The 20,777-nt window shown below is 36.0% G+C and overlaps 1 protein-coding gene across 1 annotated transcript in view; it reads left to right on the top strand.

Moving 5' to 3' along the window:
* Positions 1 to 20,777, top strand: part of SLC4A7 (solute carrier family 4 member 7) — a 93,703-nt gene that overhangs the window by 60,995 nt on the left and 11,931 nt on the right. The window contains exons 8-20 of the mRNA XM_054273362.1: positions 451 to 566; positions 1,976 to 2,133; positions 4,085 to 4,172; positions 5,719 to 5,865; positions 7,240 to 7,343; positions 8,837 to 9,011; positions 11,438 to 11,571; positions 12,127 to 12,372; positions 14,683 to 14,788; positions 16,620 to 16,781; positions 17,715 to 17,828; positions 18,276 to 18,437; positions 18,676 to 18,927. Of these exons, the coding sequence (XP_054129337.1) occupies positions 451 to 566; positions 1,976 to 2,133; positions 4,085 to 4,172; positions 5,719 to 5,865; positions 7,240 to 7,343; positions 8,837 to 9,011; positions 11,438 to 11,571; positions 12,127 to 12,372; positions 14,683 to 14,788; positions 16,620 to 16,781; positions 17,715 to 17,828; positions 18,276 to 18,437; positions 18,676 to 18,927 (1,964 nt within the window). The remainder of the gene's footprint in view (positions 1 to 450; positions 567 to 1,975; positions 2,134 to 4,084; positions 4,173 to 5,718; positions 5,866 to 7,239; positions 7,344 to 8,836; positions 9,012 to 11,437; positions 11,572 to 12,126; positions 12,373 to 14,682; positions 14,789 to 16,619; positions 16,782 to 17,714; positions 17,829 to 18,275; positions 18,438 to 18,675; positions 18,928 to 20,777) is intronic.

The following is a 20,777-nucleotide window of genomic DNA, read 5'->3' as shown; positions in this document are numbered from 1 at the left end:
ACTTAGTTGACTACATCCCCTGTAGTTGTAGCCTGAGGCTTGCTGACACTTTTTACAATTACAGTAACTGCTACACAGCAGACTAGAGGTGCTTGCATTTGGTGTCCAAGGACTTCTTAGTACGGTGAAGATGCTATATCCTAGCTACTGAATCAGTTATGATTAAAATGCCAGAAGTTATCTTTTCTGCAATTAAAGTAGCTGATGTTTTCTGGTGACTGTTTTGCAAATGGCCATCATTTGGGGCAATACCTAATTTTTTTTAATTATGTCATTTTTTTGACAACACAGTGACTTGTTAATGTTGCATTTATGATACTAATGTAGGGCACTTACTGAATAACGTGCACTTTTGCATTAAGCAAGCTGCCACATTGAGTTTTGGTAGTGTTTCACACTCAGTTTGTTTCCTGCACCATTTTGAACTTATCTCCTTTTTTTTAAATTTAGGGCTGTTGGCATCTCCACAGTCAGCACCTGGAAGTTTGGACACTGGGAAAAGTGGAGAGGTTAAAGCTACTGGGTCAGGAGGAAGCAGAGAAAACAGCACTGTTGATTTTAGTAAGGTAAGTAACATTAAACACCTTAGTGTTTAGCATCAATTAACTATGTAGCAAAAACTGTGCAGGTTGTAACTTCCCCCTTAGTTACAACTAAGACATGTGTACCAGTGTACACATGAAATAGGTACAGAGAGATAACTTGTGTCACAATATGATCTAGCCTACATGTGTCACATGTTTTAAAATTCTTCGCAGCAGAATGCTTCTCAGTATTTTGGTAACATATGAGTGCAGCTGCTGTACTTTCTCATGCAGATGGAGATATTTACACATCTGCTATTAAGGCTCTTCTGAAAGCAGTTTTGTACATTGTGTTGTAACTTATTTTTCTAGAACTTTTTGTTGGTTCCTTTTTTTTTGTGAAGAGGGCTTTTAAGAAGAATTTGCTTTATATGTATAATGAGTTTCCTCTACAAAAGTTGTCATACATCTTAGTCATTAGTAACATGTAATACCATATTCTAAAAGAAATGCTGTAAAAAATCTGCTGTAAATCTCATATATTTCTTTCATAATCTAAATTTGCTGGGCAAGTTCCATCGTGGCTGTTACTATAAAGTCCAGTCAGAAGTGTCATCTATATTTTGAAATACTGTAAGAAAATTGTTTTGCCAAGTTAAATAATTTTGCTTAAGGAAAGCTAGCTTACACTGTAGTTCTGATCTGATCATGGCAGGTGCCATATATTCCTGCTCCTCTGTCACAGTTTATATATTTTTGCTTGGCCTGTCCTTGTGTACACCTGCCTTGTCTCCTGTTGGACAGGAGTCAGCCTCCTGGCACTGTAGTTGTGGCACACTTGGTGTGGGACTCAAGAGGCCATCTGTAAGTTCTCTAGCTAGCAGTGTCACTGGTGCTTGTGTGTGTGTGTATGTGAACACAGAGTTCATGTGCTGTACCATTTTCTAATGCACTTCTGTAATTATGTACAGAAATGAAGGTGAAGATTTTCAGCCATCATATTCTTTATGATTTGTATGAACATACAAATTATTTTTCAAAATTATGACATACTTGAAATACATGGCTGTGAAATAACTTACTGCATTCTAGAAACCATGTGTAATTACATGAACTCTCCTTACTTAATTGTGCATAGATTTTGTTAATTTATGTCCTATCACGGAATGTTTGTCATGATAATATTAGAAAGGTGATTATGCAGTTTGGAGTCTTCTAGAGTATACTAGGTGTTAGTAATTCTAACTTATAGAAAATAGTTTATTATTATTTGGCTGGCTGACATTTTCTAAATGTGTTTGTCTTTTCTGTATTGTGGGATATTTAATTTGCTTTTTAATTTTTCTTTGTAGCATAAATGTCTTGTAAATTCTGATAAACATAATTGTGTTAAGGAATTTCTGCTAAGAAATGTAAGGGATTAAACACTTGTTTCACCTTTGTATGAATAGGTTGATATGAACTTCATGAAGAAAATTCCTTCAGGAGCAGAAGCATCAAATGTGTTAGTGGGAGAAGTAGATTTTTTAGAAAGACCTATTATTGCTTTTGTGAGGCTCTCCCCTGCTGTGCTTCTCTCGGGTCTCACAGAGGTTCCGGTTCCTACACGGTAAATAAATGCCTGGAAATTCTGGCTTTACTTATGCAATAAGATAATAATATTTAAGATCTCAAATAGCTGTAAATTTTTATAAACACTGTATTAAGCTCAAAAAAATGTAGAGTTTTGTTTAACATTATGTCAGTCATTTGCTGCAAAAGTTGAAGTAATGAGATCTGCCACAAAATTCTCTGAATGCATTATATATCTTTATATATATCTCTGTATACACACACACATACATATATACATCTATATACATGTGAAGATGCTGTCTTAAGCAAGTGCAGGATTTGAAACTGAAAGTTAATTTGCAGTAAAAGCAATGAGTCTTCCAAGTTTGTGTTGACATTTTGAAGATGGGCATGAAGATATAGTTCCCTTCGGTGTGACACAGCTTGTCAGTGGGGAGTAGCGCACTAAGTCTGAAGGTCTGTCTAATCTGAACATCTGTTCTTATACAAATGCTCTGCATATGAATGACTTAGGTGGTTAAAAAACAATTTTTTATTATATGCCCAATTTCACATGATTGACATTGGAGTAGTCAATCTTCAGCTAATACATAGAGAAGTAGTTTTCAGTCTGCAGTATGCTATCCAGCCTGGTGCAGTCACCCCTGCTCCCCCAGTCCCAATGATCTCATTACTATACTTGTGGGTATGTTTACCACAGATGTTCAAAATATCAAAATACAGGTCTCATGATGAAGGTTAGAAGATAATTTCATCAATCATCATGGATGACACTTCATTTTCTGTGCACATTGATGTATTGGACTGTTCCGTGGTGTTTGCCCATACATTTGTATTTATGTTTTTTGTTGGATTTTTAATGTTTTAAAATTATCAAAGTGTTTGTTTATCTTCACGATTTTCAGCTTATACACTCTATTGAAGGGCAAAAATACATATATGTGAGAATTTTTGGAGAGTAGTTGACAGGAGTACTCAATTTTTTTTGGGAAATTCCAAAATTTCTGCATACTGATTACTGTAGCTGAATCTATTCTGTCCTAAGTTTTTCAGAATGGTGCAGACTTGCAGATCTGAAATAGCATACTGGGATTCTTAGGATGCACTCTTGTTTTCAGTTAGGGTAGTAAACTTGCAAAGGAGATGGAAGTGACCTATTTGTACAATGAGTTGAAAGAAAGTGAAGAAAGTGCTACTTTTTTCAGATGTGTTGTGCTTAGGAATGTCATTTTCATGAAATATAGAAGAAGGTTCTGAAACAAATTATTGAGGTTCACTCTTTGGTTTGTATCCTTTTGAATTTATAAAATGTTATTCCTGTTCAAGGTTTTGGTGAGTTTTATGTTAGGCACTGTTACTGCACAAGGATCTGCTACTATATGCTGTGACTCAACCCCCAGATTGGATCAGCTTCCCAGAATGTCACTTACTTCAATGGGTGTTCAAATACCCAAGTTCCCTTCCTTTCCACTGACACAAGACTAGGATAGACTATAGAGTATGCCCAAGTGTACTGCAGGAGGTACCAGTAGGTGCATCCTCTGTGTGCCATGGCCACTCTCAGGAGGTGAGGGGGCTGAACTCCCATGAAAAGGGAATGTAGGACAGGTCATAGAGCTCCTAGGCTGCCACTTTAATGGATCTTGGCTACTGGGAATGTCAGAAAGGCTTAGAATCCAGGGGAAATATTCATTGAGCTCTAGTCTGTGGATTCCTACAGTCTTGAAGGCATTACAAGAAGTTGAAAAATTAGGCTTAATTAAGAAGATATCTGAGTAATTTTGGGTCAGGATTTGAGTTCCTTACAATAATGACTTTAAACTGAATCTTTTCACAGTGTTGCAGGAGTCTTTTAAGATCGTAAGCAGTAAAAATGGGATTTTTACTTCACCACTAAATTTTCTTTTAAATATTAATTTGAAAAAACCCCTTTTGAATATATGCAGATGAGTCAGCCATACTCACCTGTATTACTTTCTCCACAGGTTTTTGTTTTTGTTGTTGGGACCAGTAGGAAAAAGCCCACAGTACCATGAAATTGGACGATCAATAGCAACACTTATGACAGATGACGTGAGTGATCTGTTTTAAATGCTTGTAGTTGAAGTCTAGAATGAGGTATTTACCAATTGATTTCAGTAAATGATTTGGAGTAGTAGGTTAAAGAAAAAAACCTCAGACTATTTAAATGAAGAACTGTAAACTTAATTATTTTTTGTATTAGTGAAGTCGATAATGGTAAATTAACTTCCCTCCTTGTCTGTCTTGAAATCCTAAATGCATTTCTGAAAAAAAAATTGACTTTAATGTACAGATTTCATTTTTATGTTAAATTCATTATTAGAACTATTAAATAGAACTGCATTTGGTATGAGTCACTGTGTGTCAGAAAGGACAGAAGCAGCTGCCCAAGTGCTCAGGAAACAAAGTTTTAAAAACGCGTGCAATTGAGTCATCATAGTTTTTTTTTTTTTTTAAATCTAAGCCAGATCAAAGAAATAAAATAGGAATTTTAATAGCCTTTTGAAGTCATGTGCTTAGAGCCCTTTGGTTTTAAAGACCACAGGAGGGAACCAGTACTTTTAATTTGAGAGTGATGCCATCTTACTGAGCAAAATTAGGGTCTTTTAATTTGACTTCACATTGAGCGCCACCTACTGAATTGCTGATAATTTTTAAGGTTATCTAGCAGAAATGCAAGTACTTTTTACTCTAGAACAATTTGAAGTTTGGTAATGTAAACTAGAAATTTGTCATTTTACAATTGTTAACAAGTCTGTGAATACAGTTTTTGTTCAATGTGAGAATTGAATTTTAAAAGCTTTAGTTGCAGCTTCTAAACTTTTTTAGATAGGCTGATCTGATTTTTAGGAATACTCCAGATCACTGAAATAGAAAAGAAAATCTATTATTTGATGGTCTAAAAAGACCTGAGTAGACTTCAGAGATCTATTTTAAGATTAGAAGATTTAATGATCAGATTTAATGGTATGTGGAGAAAACCAGTTCAGGTTTAAAATGTACAGAACAATTCAGAATCATCTTCTACATGCAGTTTTACAGTAAAATAGCATTTTTTCCCCTCTGTGTGTATAAAATATATCTTGGAGTTGATGTTGTAGTAGTCTATAAAATGGTATAGGATTTTTTAGTAGGATTGCTTTCATATGCTTTTTAGGCAGTCTTCTAAACTTAATTAAGGTAAATGTATAAAAATGCATTCTTATTCTTAATAAGAGCTTGTGGTTTGGTTTGAAGCTTATTTGAAGTATTTTTTGTCATAGTGGTACAATGGCTATAAGGCAGAGTTAGTCAGACAATAGTACATGAACTTGATGTCCTGAAAATTGAAGATTAACTTTCATTTAACTTTAAAAATTACCTCAGTATTAGTTTTGAGTTTGAAGATAAAACTTCTATGTCTTGTGGTCCATAGGAATGTGCATACCAGTAGCTTTTAATTTAAAAGTGTGTAAGTAAAGTAAGAGCCAAACTTTTGAGAACCTACAAAATATGTTCCATACCTTTTAATCAAGTTTAATCATTATATAATGATAATCAGTTCCTCTTTCAGAAAAAAATAAAATAAAAATAAGTGTTGAGTACTTTCTTCTTGTAGGTTTTCCATGATGTTGCCTATAAAGCAAAAGACCGAAATGATTTGTTGTCAGGAATTGATGAGTTTTTAGACCAAGTGACAGTCCTGCCTCCGGGAGAGTGGGATCCAACTATACGAATTGAGCCACCACAAAATATTCCTTCCCAGGTAAAAGGAAAAAAAAAGGTCCAGTCTGTCTTGGAGTGAGGGGACCTAAACTGAACATAGGATTTGAGCTGCTGAGTACAGAGGGACAATCACTGCCCTTGTCCTGCTGGCCGCACTCTACTTGACACGTGCCAAGATCTCATTAGCCTTTCTGGCCACCTGGCCACACTGCTGGCTCCTATCCAGATGGCTGTAAAGCATCAGGAAAGTCCCCACATGCATTTTGCAAGAAAAAGTTGATTGTTCATTTAAGTTACAAAAAAAAAAATTAAGAAGGGGGAAAAGGCATTAATCAGTTTTCTGCTATGCTGTTAATTTTATTTACAATCTTTCCTTTTGAAATACTGAAATGAGTTCATGTGGGAACTGGAAGAATTGGTGAGAAATTGTGCTTGAGTTCATGTTACCAAATTCTGTGAGTAGTCTAGCAGTGGTCAGCAAGAATATTTAAATTATTGTAAGAACTTCTGTTTGCATGCAGCATTCATTACAGTGTTCAATGTGTTTTGTGTAGCATATACTGATAACAAAATGTTTATGAAATAGATACAAATTGGTCATACTGCTCAGTTGTGATGATGCAGGCTTACAATGAGAGCTGAGGAAAATGGGTCCTTGGAGAGATTTTCTTCCTCTCCTCCCTCTTTACAACTTAAAGGAATTTGGGCCTGCAGGATCAAAAGCAGGGGAGAGACTAGAGCTTTTTGTTCAGAAGGTTGACATTGGTGTCGAGTCCTGTGGTGGTTTGGCAGAGTGGGTGGAATAGAATGGCATAACAGCAGTGCAGTCTATTCATGAGTAGCCTGAGGTTACCATGTAACTTGTTTCCAAAATAAGCTGGGCTCAGGGTTTTTTGGAAGGCAGGCTCAGCTGAAAAATTTATGAGGAGCTGGTAAGCAGCTTGCTCAGCAGGGGAATTACTTCTCATTTATATTTCAACTAAATACTGTGTGTATCATAAAAAGACGTCAGTTTCTGATACATGTTAAATGTTTCTGCTCTGTAAATGGTTGAAGAAAAAAAGTATCTAAAGATTCCTGTCTCATGGTTGAGCCTCTACTGTGTGTTGAAAATCTAGGTTTTGTTTCATTGTGTTTAAGGAACCTATTTCTTGTAGATACAGGGAAGATGAATACTGTTGTGCAAGGTACTAATAAGGTCTTCTGGGTGGTGTTGTACAGTTCTAGTCATCTGTACTCAACAAAAGATTGGTTTGGAAAATGGAGAACTGCTGATGAGCTGAGAATATGAAAAAGGGTGTGGAAGGCATAGGATTTGTGCACACTCTCTTTTAATTACACTTTTTTAGTGTAAAAACAGTCTCCAAGTATTTTTTTTCCTTTTTCCTTTTTTTCCCCCGCGTCTCTTCTGTAGGAGAAAAGGAAGGCACCTAACTTTCCAAATGGATCTACTCCTACAGGAAACGGTCATAAAGAAGAAGGCCATCATGCCGGACCTGAACTTCAGAGAACTGGAAGGTGTGTTCACTTCCCTAAATGCTAGCTTCCATAAAGAAATAAAAGTGATAAATCTTCATCTTAATGATTGACATTTAAACATTAAATTACGGTACAAGTGTCAGAGCGCATCCTTTGTCCTTTTCAAGTGTTGGATTCTTGCCTGTAAGTGCCAATCTGCTTAAAGTATTTTCAAGCCTCTGGCAATGTTTCTCAACACATTTGCAAAGGATTTCACATAAGATGCTGCCTAATTTAACTAACTGACTTTTAAAAGTTGGGTTTTAAGTTTTAATCTTCAGGAGCTTGCAATTATCATAATTACAGCAGGAATATGCAATTTTCAGTGTTTGGCTAGGTACTAAAAAATCCCATTAATGCAAATCTGTTTTATTAAGCGTGTATGAAATGGAACAATAAGAAATGAAAAGTGGCACAAAGTAGTTTGGTATTGGTTAGCTTTGAGTTTTGGTCAGGTTTTTTATAGAGATAAAATAAAACTGAAGGAATTTCTTTCAGTTACTGTTGTTTTCTCTTAATTCTAAAATATTTGCTAAAGAAGTCTCCAACATTGGAAATACCTGGTTATGAGTAAACTTTAATATCTGAAATGAGAGTAGAGATTAAATCAACTGAAAAATTTTGGAGTATATGTACAGTGTTGTTATCCCTAGAATAATAAACTTCTAAATCAAATGCATCTTTTTCATACATTTGCAAGAAAGACTTTACAGCATTTGTGTTGATTTTTACCATTGTGTCTTTGTTATAATTACCTTTTACTGTTTTTGTAGACAGTATGTGGAGCTAAAAAGTTCATTTCTGCTCACAAAATTATCTGTAGATAAGACTTTTCTTTTTCTTAGGAGTGTTTTCTTAATAATTAAAAATAAAATAAATTTTTCTAAATGCAAATTACTGTCTATTATTTTGGAGTCTTTAAGATTTTTTAAAATTGATTTTTAAATTCTTGGTAATAACTTACTCAGTTGAACTAAGTGGAATATCTGTGTTCTCCTGATAGGAACACTGTTAAAAATGATAGCCCTAAATTCATTTATTGACGTCATCATATGTATGTAGTGAATTTAAATAAAAAGCTACAACTGTATGTTGGAGTGGAAGTATTGAAATGCGATAATGCAGTGATCTTGGTTGAGGTTTAGCATATTTCTCTGTTCCATTGTTTTGAATATCATAAGACAGATTTGACTTTAAGCATCATTTAGGTGAAATTGTTTGCAAAGTTATTTTTTCAGTATCTAGCCCATATATTAAAAAAATGTAGTCAGCTTTTAAAAATGTGGGAAACCTGCTTGATTATGTTTGGAATACTGCTGAATTGGAGTAGATAAGATTCTCATTGACATTTTTAATTGTTATGGTTTAATCTAGATTATGAAATAGCTAATTTGTGCCAGCAATAGGCACTGGCAGTCATGTGTAGCCCATAGTTTTAAACTAGCTAGAATCCTTTAGTGTACAGTTTGATGAGTTTCATCTCACCTATTTAGGCTTTTTGGTGGTTTGATACTTGACATCAAAAGGAAAGCACCTTTTTTCTTGAGTGACTTCAAGGATGCATTAAGCCTGCAGTGCCTGGCCTCGATTCTTTTCCTATACTGTGCCTGTATGTCTCCTGTAATCACTTTTGGAGGGCTCCTGGGAGAAGCTACAGAAGGCAGAATAGTGAGTACAAAGAATGGTAGCGGCCAGGCTTTTAGACCTTCAGAGGCAAGTCACTGTGTGCATTTGTCTCATTTATTTATACTTGTATTTGAAGAATGTACCCACAGCACTTGATTAGCCTGCCCCAAAGCAGATCTTCCCCAAAAGGTAATTGCTATGGAAAATGTGGGGAACCTATGTGAACAGGAGAAGATGCACAGGGGAGGTAAAAAATGTTTATCCTACCTTATTGGATGAATGGCTTCATGACTTGAGAAAAGGCTTGTATTGCCTTCCTTTTGGCTGCTTAAGAGCAATAAATAGCAGTAAAGCCCATCCCACTGGGCCTGCTTTAGGCAAAGTCACAGGCTCAAGGTGGATAGCCAAGAATATGTACTGGCCTTGAGTAGACCTATGAGGATGATAATGCCTGCGGTGTGTGGCCAGCAGTCCATTTATGAAACTGACAGGATGTGTTTATGCTTGCACTAATACATATGTTGTTCACAATAGAATACAGTGTTTGAGGTTTATCAGCAGAAAATACTCTTCATTGTAAATTATTCAAATGTAAACCATATGCATACAAAATTTTGGTAGTGTTATGTTGGGCAGTGGATAATACCAGCACCTTTTCACCAGCAGTTTTTGAAGCAGGGAAGAATTACTGAATATCAGCAGTGTTAGTAACTTAGTGTCAATTGGCTTGTGAGGAAACTAGTTTGAAGTGTATTTTCTGTTTTTAAATCTATCACAAAGAAACAAGGCTCTGTCCTTTTATGGGAGGGAAGGATATATTCAGACATGTCTTTTACAAGTGCTAAGATGCTGATGAAACTTATGTTACAAAGTTCTTGATACTTAATGAAATTTTTAAGCTTGTACTGTATTAAAATTTAGTTAACTGTTTTATTTCTTTCAGTTACTGCTATTGACTCAGATATTTGTTTATTGATGTAGCACTTCAAGCTGGTAGAAAATACAGAAATCAATTATGTCTTTTCTGTGTGCTGGTTTTCCCACTGTAAATGTAGGAATGATTACTAAAATGACAGTGTAACTTTTGAATGTACAACATGTATAATAATGAAACTACCCTCCTTTCAAAGCTTGATTCTCAAACACCTTCTTTCTTTTAGCTATCTGGAATTGTTTGCGGGTTTGTTCCTGCCTTCAGATACTTGGTGTGCATCATTGAATAAAACATTTAGTTACTGCACACACATGTTCAAGCACAGTAGCTGACATTGTAAGGTACACAGTTTGTCTTTGAAACCTTCCCTCGCATTCTCAGAGGCCATCACCTCCACAGTGCTCCTGTCCCTGCCACCCTGACTGAGAGCCCCAAGGTTAATGCATTGACTAACCAAAAACACTAATTTGAAGGTAATAGAACGAGAGACTGGAATTATATTTTTTTCTTGATGTTATGAACAAAGGACTCATTTTCATTTTTAATAGCCCAGTTCAGCAAATCCTTTTGACCATTTTCAGATGATTTCCTGAATTGGAGCTCAAGTTTGAAGAATTCTGTTTTCTTAGGTTTGCATAATTTCAAAATAGCAAATGCTTTAAAGTTCCACTAGGAACGCTGTAATTCCATTACAGGAATCTGTAATCCATGACCTCTCATAGTGGTAGGTGGTGTAATTAACAGTTTTCAAGTAAATTTAATATAATACTAGTATTTAAAATTCTGACCTCTCTCTTTAGAGGTACATTGTAACTGGGTATTTTTGGCAGAAAATATTGCAGGGAAACACGTAATTCAAGAACTGAAGTAGACACCTTAATTCCTTCAAAAGAAATGCATTACCAGGGGGGACATTGGTTTGGTTTACTGCTCATCTATTTTTGGTGTCATGTATACATAAAGCAATATTCTTCAGTAATTTCCCCCGCACCTTTGCCTGTCAGCTTGTTTTTCTTTTTTTTTTTTTCTTTTTTTTTTTCTTTTGTAATGCTTGGTTGATGCAGGTTTGATACAGCACACTGTAGGTATGGTGCAATACAGATATCTGTTTTCTTTACAGAGACCATTAATTCTTTCTGTAATCAACATGTTGAGTAACTATTTTCTTTTTTTGTTTGTTTGGGGTTTTTTTGTTTCAGATTAGTTTTTCTTTTTTTTTTTTTTTTTTTTGTAAATTTGTATAATTGTTGGTATGCTTTTCCTTCAGAGCTGGCAGGACTAGTAACTTGTTCTCATGGTTTTGGATGGCTTTATGTTTCTCAAGGGTGAAGTTTTCAAAATCTTATCCATGGTATTGTTACTGCAAAACAGTGTTAAGTTATTCTTGTCTCAAACATGGATATTGGTTGCAATGTGTTTGCATCTTGTCTTGTTTCTAAGTTAGTGCATCTTAAAGCTGTATTTATGAAGATATGATGCTAAATGCTAACCTGAAGGACAGCAAAGTTACAGCATTTTTTTTTCCCCCAAACAGAGTGCAATAGAGTCTCTCTTTGGAGCCTCATTAACTGGGATTGCCTATTCTCTCTTTGCTGGGCAACCTCTTACTATCTTGGGAAGCACAGGACCAGTTCTAGTATTTGAAAAAATATTATTTAAATTTTGCAGGTAAGTGATGTTTCTATTGACTTGATGCACTTTTTTAACATTCTAGCCTGTTACAATAGCAGTGATTGAAAGCAGATGTGCAGTAAATGTGTATGTCCATGAAGGTAAATACAGTGGCAAGAGACCGAGAAATTGATATTATTTGGTAAAGCTGTGAGGCACTGGCTAACCTGAATGAGAAAATCAGTGATAAGAAGTGGCAAGGACTCGAAAGTTATATTCTGACTGTGTGAAGTTGTTGGCTTTGCTTCTGCAGGGGTAAGCAGAGACGGATCTACCCTCTAGGAGAAACCATCTGGGTAGCTCTGGAGAGACCCATCCCCATGATGCTTCCCAAGCTAGGTAGTTGCACTGTCAGTCCTAGAAACATCTTGCAGTGTTGCTTTGCTTTGGTGGGAGATGAGACAAAAAAATTTTTGCTTCCTTCAGAGCTAATATCAAGCATGAGAAAAGTGCTGAAAGCCTATAAAGCTTGGCCTCAGTGTCTTTTCAAGTAGAATGTAATACAGGTGAGTTTTGACTCAGTTAATGCTTTTTATTTCTTTCTTCACACAGGGATTATGGTCTTTCCTACCTCTCCCTGCGAGCTAGCATTGGTCTGTGGACTGCATTTCTGTGCATCGTGCTTGTAGCCACAGATGCCAGCAGCCTCGTGTGCTACATCACTCGATTTACTGAGGAAGCTTTTGCAGCACTCATATGTATCATATTTATTTATGAGGCATTGGAAAAGCTTGTCCATTTGGGAGAAGTGTATCCCTTCAATATGCACAATGATTTGAATAAACTGACTTCATATTCGTAAGTACCGAGTTACTATCTGTTAGTGAAATAAATAGGGACATATAGAGGGACATATTTTTTACTAAATGGCAGTGGGTGCCACTTCCAGGAAGGGTAGGAGGAATGCTAGGGTTGGTGTGGGCATGAAAAACATCAAAACAATTCTATTCAGGATGCTGTGAAATTGAATTTTCTGTGTTACCTATGGGTGGTTGAAAGGGATAAGGGGTTGTGACAAAGCCTGCTTTAATACAGCTTTCTTAAAGGTCAGAACAGGACTTCTGCTTGCTACTTCTAGGAATTATAGTTTCATGAAATAGGATGACTTGGGTTAGCAGCTCACACATGCCAGATGAAGATACTGCTTACTGTTGCTCAGAGAAAACTGCTCATTTCTCATAGTTTAAATGAAATAATTTAAATGTTAGTGCTCCCCTCCTGTTGGAGATGTGCATCTTCCAACTTCAGTTGTACCTGTGTGGTCACAGTGTGGGTGAGGGACCCCTAACAAGGTCACGTCCATGCACGTGGGGTGAGGTCCCTGCTTGTTGCACTGGGGCAATCATTCTCTAGTTGGAGAGCAGAATACTCTCTGTCCTGCTGGGCTGCTGCTCTGCTTGGCCAGGGCAGTGATCCCTTTGCACACAGGGTGACTTCTAGCAGTGTCAAAACTGGTTTGGGCTACTGTGTTTCCCCTCCAAGATCTCTGCTCACTTTTGCAATCATTCAGTGCTTCTTCAGGACTTTCTTCCAGGGGGAAAGGGCAAACACCCTGCCAGGCTGCTTCTTGTGTTCCGTTCACACTTGACATTTACACTCACTTTCCTGTCTGAGCCGCTGTTAAGACCAGGCCACATTGCCAGGAGGGGGCTGTGGGAGGACACTCATTTATTTTTCCCTTCCTACTGGCTGCTCATCTTTCTGTTTCAGTGGCTCTGGGTCCTCACTGGACTTCTGTGTGGGCATGTTCAATCCGCTGAGCTGGCAGAAACTGTCTGTAGGGCTTTGTGCACTTGCCACCTGACTGTGTTTTGCCACAGGCAGGCCATGAAGGTGGAGATGGGAAGGTGGGATTTTAATTTGCTTTAGCTCTATGGTTTTTGGGACATGCCACAGTGTTCAGCATGGGTTTGCCCTGCATTTTTTCTCTTACAAAGCTGTAGGAGATCCAGCTGTTCACAATTGCTTTCTTCCTCCTTTCCCTTTCCTTTTCTCCCCACTCTGTAACCCCCAGTGGGGAAAAGGGTGCAGAACAAGCATGTTCAATTAATTGAGCCACAAAACAATCTCAAATACTCTTACATTTTTCTGGGTGTGGGTTTTTCCTTTCTTTTCCTGCATTTCTACTCATCTACTTGGTGGCATACTTTATCTTCATTGTCTTTGTTGAGAAATTTGTCAAGTCTTCCTTCAGCATGCTTTTTTATGTTGCTGCTTTGACCAACAACTAATTATGATTTGTCTCATCATGCTTATTGTTGCAATTCCTTTCTCTATTGATGATTCTGTGTTGGCAACTGCTTTGTAGGAGCTACTGCTTTCCACTCCTTTCCTATTTCCTGTTTCTGTTAGTTTAGAATTCAGTTAACAAAAGATAATTTGTTTACTCAGTATTTTCGAAATTCCCCAAACATTGTGCTATGCAAATCTCTGTTCTTTTTGCCCATGCACATATAATGTCTCTTCTTTCTTTACCCTCACACCACCAGGATGCAGATTTTCCCTTCCATGGTTCATTGGGGGTTTTTTTTTAGTGTGTTTAGTGAATCTCATAGAAAAAGGAGACTTATTTCTTGCTTACTGACTCTTTCCCCTCTTCTACATAAATTTTTATGTGTTAAGCTTGCCAGTTGGTGTACTTGAATAGCTTTATTTGAAAACATCCCATTAAATCCATATTCAGTCCATTGTGTTTTGTTTTTTTTTAATATGATGTGTACTTCTGTCAACCTGTCTGACAGAAAGGATTCTGCAGTGTGAGTTTGCAGAATGCTGCAATAGGGAGGGGGATTTTTACTTCTACAAAAATGTTGCTAAAAATTATGTATACAGTTGCTTTAAAGCTGAGCACTGTAAGCATTTATATCTTCAGTTAGCTGACAACATACTCAAATATGGTGTCTTTCTTGAGGGTGACCTGATTCTTCATTTCCCCCACCCTCTCAATAGTTCTGGATCAGGTAAGGAAAAGCCTTGTACTCTGCTCCTTCCATAGAAGTTTGGGATAAACTCTGGTTTAAACTGTTCAGGATTTTTGAATTTACTTCAAATTGCTGCGTTTTGGCACATACAGCTTAAAAGCATGTAAACTTTTCTTCTTCCCTTCAGATGTGTGTGTTCTGAGCCTGAGAAACCAAGCAATGACACATTGCGTATGTGGAGGACTATCAATAAGTCTCGTGAAGACATAGCATGGAATAATCTTACAGTTTCTGTGAGTATCTGGAAGCTATATGTATGTATCTGTGTGTGTATATGTGCATATGAATAAAAAATAAACACCTTCACAGTACTAGTGTTTATTACATTTTTTCATCTGATTTCTTTTTTTAACTGAACCCGGACTGTTTTCCTTAAAACTGTATTTTTCAACTCTCTTAATTTCTTCCATAAGGCTTTACAGAGTCAGTGTAGAGGACTAGATGAGTGAGTCCAGAGAAGTAAATGCTAATATAAGTCTACTTGAGGTATCCACCTTAATGCTTTTAGGCACCACAGTAATCTTCCTGTAGGGGAACATGATGAGGTGAATAAGCAGGAGTTTGCTTTCTTCCAGTTCCTGAAATAAATATTTTTAATATGACATGATGATGGAATTTGTATTTGAAGTGTGGCAGTAAACACATGTCATTAGTTATTAGACATTGGTACAAAACTCCCAACAATCTAAGGAATCTAAGGAAATACCTTAGATTGGAAATATTGATTGGAAGAAATAATTGTTTAAAATGAAAAACAATTATTTACAATGGGCTCCAAGGTATTAACTTACGAATTGGATATTTTATACCAATATCTAATTTTGTGTGTAGGTGAAGAGGAGGAAAGTTACCATGTGCAAGTGCTCTGGAAAGCTTTTAGAAAGAAACACTTTTGCTGATAAGTAGTTTTTTGGGCAGTGTGCAGTGGAATAAATGCAGCTGTGTGCAGCCACTTTGCTTACACTGGCATCTGATTCCTACCTGCTCTTGAATGATTTGGATTTGTTACTGGTTTTGTTACACTTGTTAGGTTGGCCACCTGAGGCTGTCTAGAACAGCAGTGGATATCTGTGTATGGGCTCCCCTTGTGTCTGAGCACAGACATTCACACTGAAGCACCTCTTTTGCACTGCAGAAATACCATGTAAAACCTCAGTGCTTTACTTGACTTGTAGCAGGACTTTTTTCTGTGTGCTACCTATGGCTCCTAGTTTAGCATAGTCACTTAGGATGACAGTTTCTTTTGAGCTTAGTTTTTATATTTCCTTTATATTTATTACTTATTTTATATGCCTTTTCATCTATATGCCTTTACCTCTAAACCATCTTTAGTCTTACCCGAGAGACAGAACTGACCTGGGATTTGGTGTTATCATATAAGCAAGGTAGATTGCAAAAAGGGAGAACTTGTGCCATAAGATAAATTTTCAATGAATTAACTGATAAATTAGGCTAGTGCAGTGCTGCTTCCAGCTACTTGAATTATTGGCTTGTGTTTTCCTTGTATTCCATGTGTCTACTTGAACTTTTTGCTTTGCATTTTAGTAAGTCTTTTGGATAGCTGTCATCTGACTTTGTTTTCTTTTTTATTTAAATCCATTATTTACGATGCTTTCCTACTTTGCTAGAAATGTTTTCTTATGGTTTGGGTAATCTTAGTTTATAAGACTGTGTTTTTTCCCGTAACTGAGCAAAACAAAGTCAAAGAGATAGGAGAAACTGAGGAGATCCTTTTTTATGTTTGTTAGCTAAAGTTGATGTTGGATATTCTGCTTTTCCTGCATTGAAAAACAGAATAGAAGTAATGTGACTGTTAAGAAATTGTTTCTTCTTGGGCATCTCCCAGCATTTTTGGCATCCTGAAATAATCAGTGGTGGCTACTGTGGCTTTTCTGGAACAGACAGCACACGTCTGGCTTTTCCAGGGTGGGGTAGTAATGAAGGAAAGAGCCCTCTGTTGGAATTACGGACTTTCTCAAATGTGTTTCATATAGAAAAGTTGGAAGCTTAGTTGAATGCACTGAATTAATAAAACAGACTTATGAAGAGTTTTTCTCTTTGCAGGAATGTTTAGAATATCATGGTGTGTTTCGTGGATCAGCTTGTGGCCATCACGGACCATATATTCCAGATGTTCTTTTCTGGTCTGTCATACTATTTTTTGCAACATTTTTCCTCTCCTCTTTCCTTAAGAAATTCAAGACCAAACGCTATTTCCCGACTAAGGTAATTCTGATTAGAGACTAGACTATTGTTACCTTGTAATATATACACCTTGATGTAATTTAATGGAGTTGAATTCTGTCTTGAGAAATTTCTTTTAATTCAGGAAAGGAAATGAAAACCCAAAATTCAGCTAATAATTACAAAGTTTAGGACATTTGAGGAAAGAAATAATCTGCAAAAATTTGGTGTTTATTCTGTATTTTTGTAGAATTACAACAAGATATTCTAAACTTTGAAAGATCTAAGCAGTCCATCTCCTCACAATAATCAGTATTGCCAGGCATCATTAGTAGAGACAATACTGCGGCTCTTTTCCTCACGTAGCCATACAAAGCAATTAATTACTTTTCCCAAACCACTGATGTCTATTGGGTTTAGAGTGGTTCCTCAGGGGATTGCTATTTCTAATAGATGTTAACGTGATGCTTCTTTTGAGATTGATTTATGTAACTTCTGCTAGGCAAAATGAAGTGTTTAGATCTGCTATAAACCTCAACTCATTCCTGTAATGTCTTCCTAATGTTTAATAAAGTTATCTTTGATAATATGAATGTATTGCAAATTATCCGCCTCCTATTGATTAAAACATGAAAGTATGAATGTTACTGACCTAAGGTACCAGGAACTAGCTGTGATGGCTGAGCCTCCTAATGGGATTGAGAGGAGAAGGAAGATTGTGGAGTTGTTTAATTTGCCTCTTGCAGTAGTCCACTTTCAAATGAGTGAACAGCTGTATGGAATACTTGTCTTCTGCAACTTCATACTGTGCTGGCAGGCAGCTTAAATTTGAAAGTAACAAGAAAAAGTAGATAATGTTCAGTGGTAGTATAATATAAATAAACCTCACGTTTTGTAAAGGAGAAAATCATCTTTCTACACATGGAAATTATAATGTTGAAAAAGCAAGACTTAACACAAGTCTTTTCTTTATAGGTGCGTTCCACCATCAGCGACTTTGCAGTATTTCTGACCATAGTAACCATGGTTTTGATTGACTATCTTGTAGGAGTACCTTCTCCTAAGCTTCTCGTTCCAGAGAAGTTTGAGGTAAGAAACAAAACCTTTTGAAAAACATAACTTTTAAAATGATTGAAGTTTTATGAACAGTAGAACAATCAAATCGTACAGAAACAGAAGTTTCTCTTTTTTGATTACAATGTGGTTGATCAAGTAGTTTCTCTTTTCTGTTTTGGACATATGTCTCATCTGACAGAAAAATTTATGTTTTATATTATTACTGAAAGGAAAGAATTCTTTTGTGTAAATGTACAAAATGAAGGAATCAAATGGATTTGTTTTGATTTTTCCCATATAAATGCCATGTTCACCTGTAACAACTAAATCAGTCTTTTGGTCAAAGCCATTGGAAGACAACCTAAACATATACTTAAAGGACTGATCTGTTGTTCATTGAAACTGTTTGTAATGATTAAATCTGCATTCTATTTTAGTCATTTAATTCTCCTTGTTGACGGGTTGGTGTCCTTTTTTCAGCCCACCCGAAAAGATCGAGGATGGTTCATAGATCCTCTTGGACACAATCCTTGGTGGACACTCTTGGTTGCTGCTCTTCCTGCTTTACTCTGTACCATTCTCATTTTCATGGATCAACAAATAACAGCTGTTATTATAAACAGGAAAGAGCATAAACTGAAGGTAAAAGTCCTTTTTATGGAAGTCTAATGTTGTGTAAGTTACTTAAAATCAGATTCATTCTGCAAATTTGTGAAATTATCATCAGCTGCTAAATATAAATTGACTAATCAAGAACAAATATAATTTTGTGGATACTCTCAAAGTATCTGACTTTTGCAGTTGTATTCACCTGCTGAGTTAGAAGTATGATCATATAAATAGGAAGTTTTTCAAGTTATTTGTTTGCTTAATTTTACAGAAAGGCTGTGGTTATCATCTTGATCTGCTCATGGTTGGTATTATGTTGGGAATATGTTCTATCATGGGCTTACCGTGGTTTGTTGCTGCAACTGTCCTGTCTATAAGTCATGTTAACAGCCTGAAAGTTGAATCTCAATGCTCAGCACCAGGAGAACGACCAAAGTTTTTGGGAATCCGGGAGCAGCGAGTGACAGGATTGATGATTTTTGTGCTGATGGGGACGTCAGTGTCCATGACCTCTGTGTTAAAGGTAAAAGAGAGTTTTTCCAAAATATTTTCTTTGTGCTATTGATGTTGTGATTTAGCATTTCATAATGTGAGAAAGTTCTTTTATTTTAAGTAAGATATGCCTGGACTCATTCTCAAATTGCTTTTTTAGCAACAGATGTTAGTTGAATAGAAACACTATGGAAAGATGCAAGAAAATGAAATCTGAGAAAGCTAGGAATGTAGGGAGTAGTGAAGAAAGCAACCTTTTCCTGTGTTGCTTGATTTTTCTTGCCAACATTTTTTTGTTTTTCCAGTTCATGTTACCTAAAACCTGCAGTTTTTATGTAAGTGCTTAAATGGAGAGAGAAAAGGAGTGTGATAAAGAAGTAAAGCTACTTGAGCAGAAGTAATATAGTGTAGCAGAAGGAGCAGAAACATTGCTTTAAAAGGGAGAAATTCCATTTTTTACTTCTTGTTCTTCAGCTTACTAAACTTAATTTGATTCTTAGAGTGTCAAGATTATTTTATACATGATCACACTATAATGATGATTTTGCAGTTGTGTTGTAGCATCAGATTACACTTCATCTCCTAATTTATATCCCTAGTGACCTTTCAATGACTATTGGAAGAAAATTCAGTTGGATTTTGCTCAGATTTACTAAAATCTGTTCAACTTCTACTTTGTTGTTTCAAATCCAGTAGTTAAAAGGAGAAATGAAACAATTATCTTTTTTGTTGTCAGAAATGAAGATAACTGTGTAACTGCTGGTATTTCTAAAGAGCTTTGTAAAAGTCTGTATAAACAAAGAAAGATCTCAAGTAATTTCGTAAGAAATGCAGCTTCTCAAATTTAGATAATGGGAAAGAATAATCCTGTAAACATGCAGCTATAGTTTAATGAGTAGTTATGTATTATAAATTTTAAATAGTTGACCATTTGTATATCTATTAAAGAGTGTAAAGGTCCGTAAAAAATAAGACCATTGCAGTTACTAAAAAAAAAAATCAGATTTGACAGTTTCTCATTAAAGTTACCAAGAGCTCAGCTGTATAATGTGAATAATCAGAATCAAAAGCAGAAACACTGAAATAGTTTTATTGTTGCTCAAAAGCAAAAACTAAAAGTGGTGGTTGCTAAAGTAAAGTGTTTTAAATCCCATATTTTAACTTTTTATTCATAGAAATGAATACTTTTGGGTTTATGGACCCAGGGTAATAGGAATGAAATTATAACTCTTTGCTTTTAAGAAATGTTTTTCTTTTTCAGTGTGAATGACTGTTATTGTTCAAAAGAAGTAAGGAGAACAAAGCCTTGCATCTGACAGTTGTTGTGCTTTTGTTCTATGTGTGGATTTATACTGATTTAATGCAATAGAAGACACTATATCAAATTACACAACTTACAGTGAAGACACTAGCCACACACACACATACATCATGAACCCCTAAGACATAGTTTTATTTCACACTGTTTAAATAAAGGGTTTTGTTCAGTCTTGATAGCAGCAGTTTTTATTAAAATTTCATGTTGTATCGTGGCTGTCCTTTACTTGGAAGCTTAATGAATTCAGGAGCAAAGAAGGCTTCACTGCAGAGGGTTGATGCAAGTGCCACTGAAATCAGTGGACAACTTTGTTATCTTAGTAAGCTTTAAGTTATATCAAAATAGAAAATCACACTGTATAAAATAATATAAGCTATTATATATTACAATTTAAATTATTAGAAATATTATTTTAATAAGCTTTAAATTGGTCTTCTTACTGAAGCAAAACTTAGTTCTGAATAATTAGCAGATTTTCATAGCTCAGTAGGTATGGTGAGGTTTTTGTGTTGTCTGTTCCAGGTGTTCAGAAGTAAAACTTAATGTGGCAATTTAATGAAGTT

This window comes from Melozone crissalis, unplaced genomic scaffold (assembly GCF_028551555.1).
Source record: "Melozone crissalis strain CALT ecotype California unplaced genomic scaffold, PUWL_Pcris_2 ptg000016l_1, whole genome shotgun sequence".
NCBI lineage: Eukaryota > Metazoa > Chordata > Aves > Passeriformes > Passerellidae > Melozone > Melozone crissalis.
This window is presented reverse-complemented; position numbering and strand designations above follow the sequence as displayed.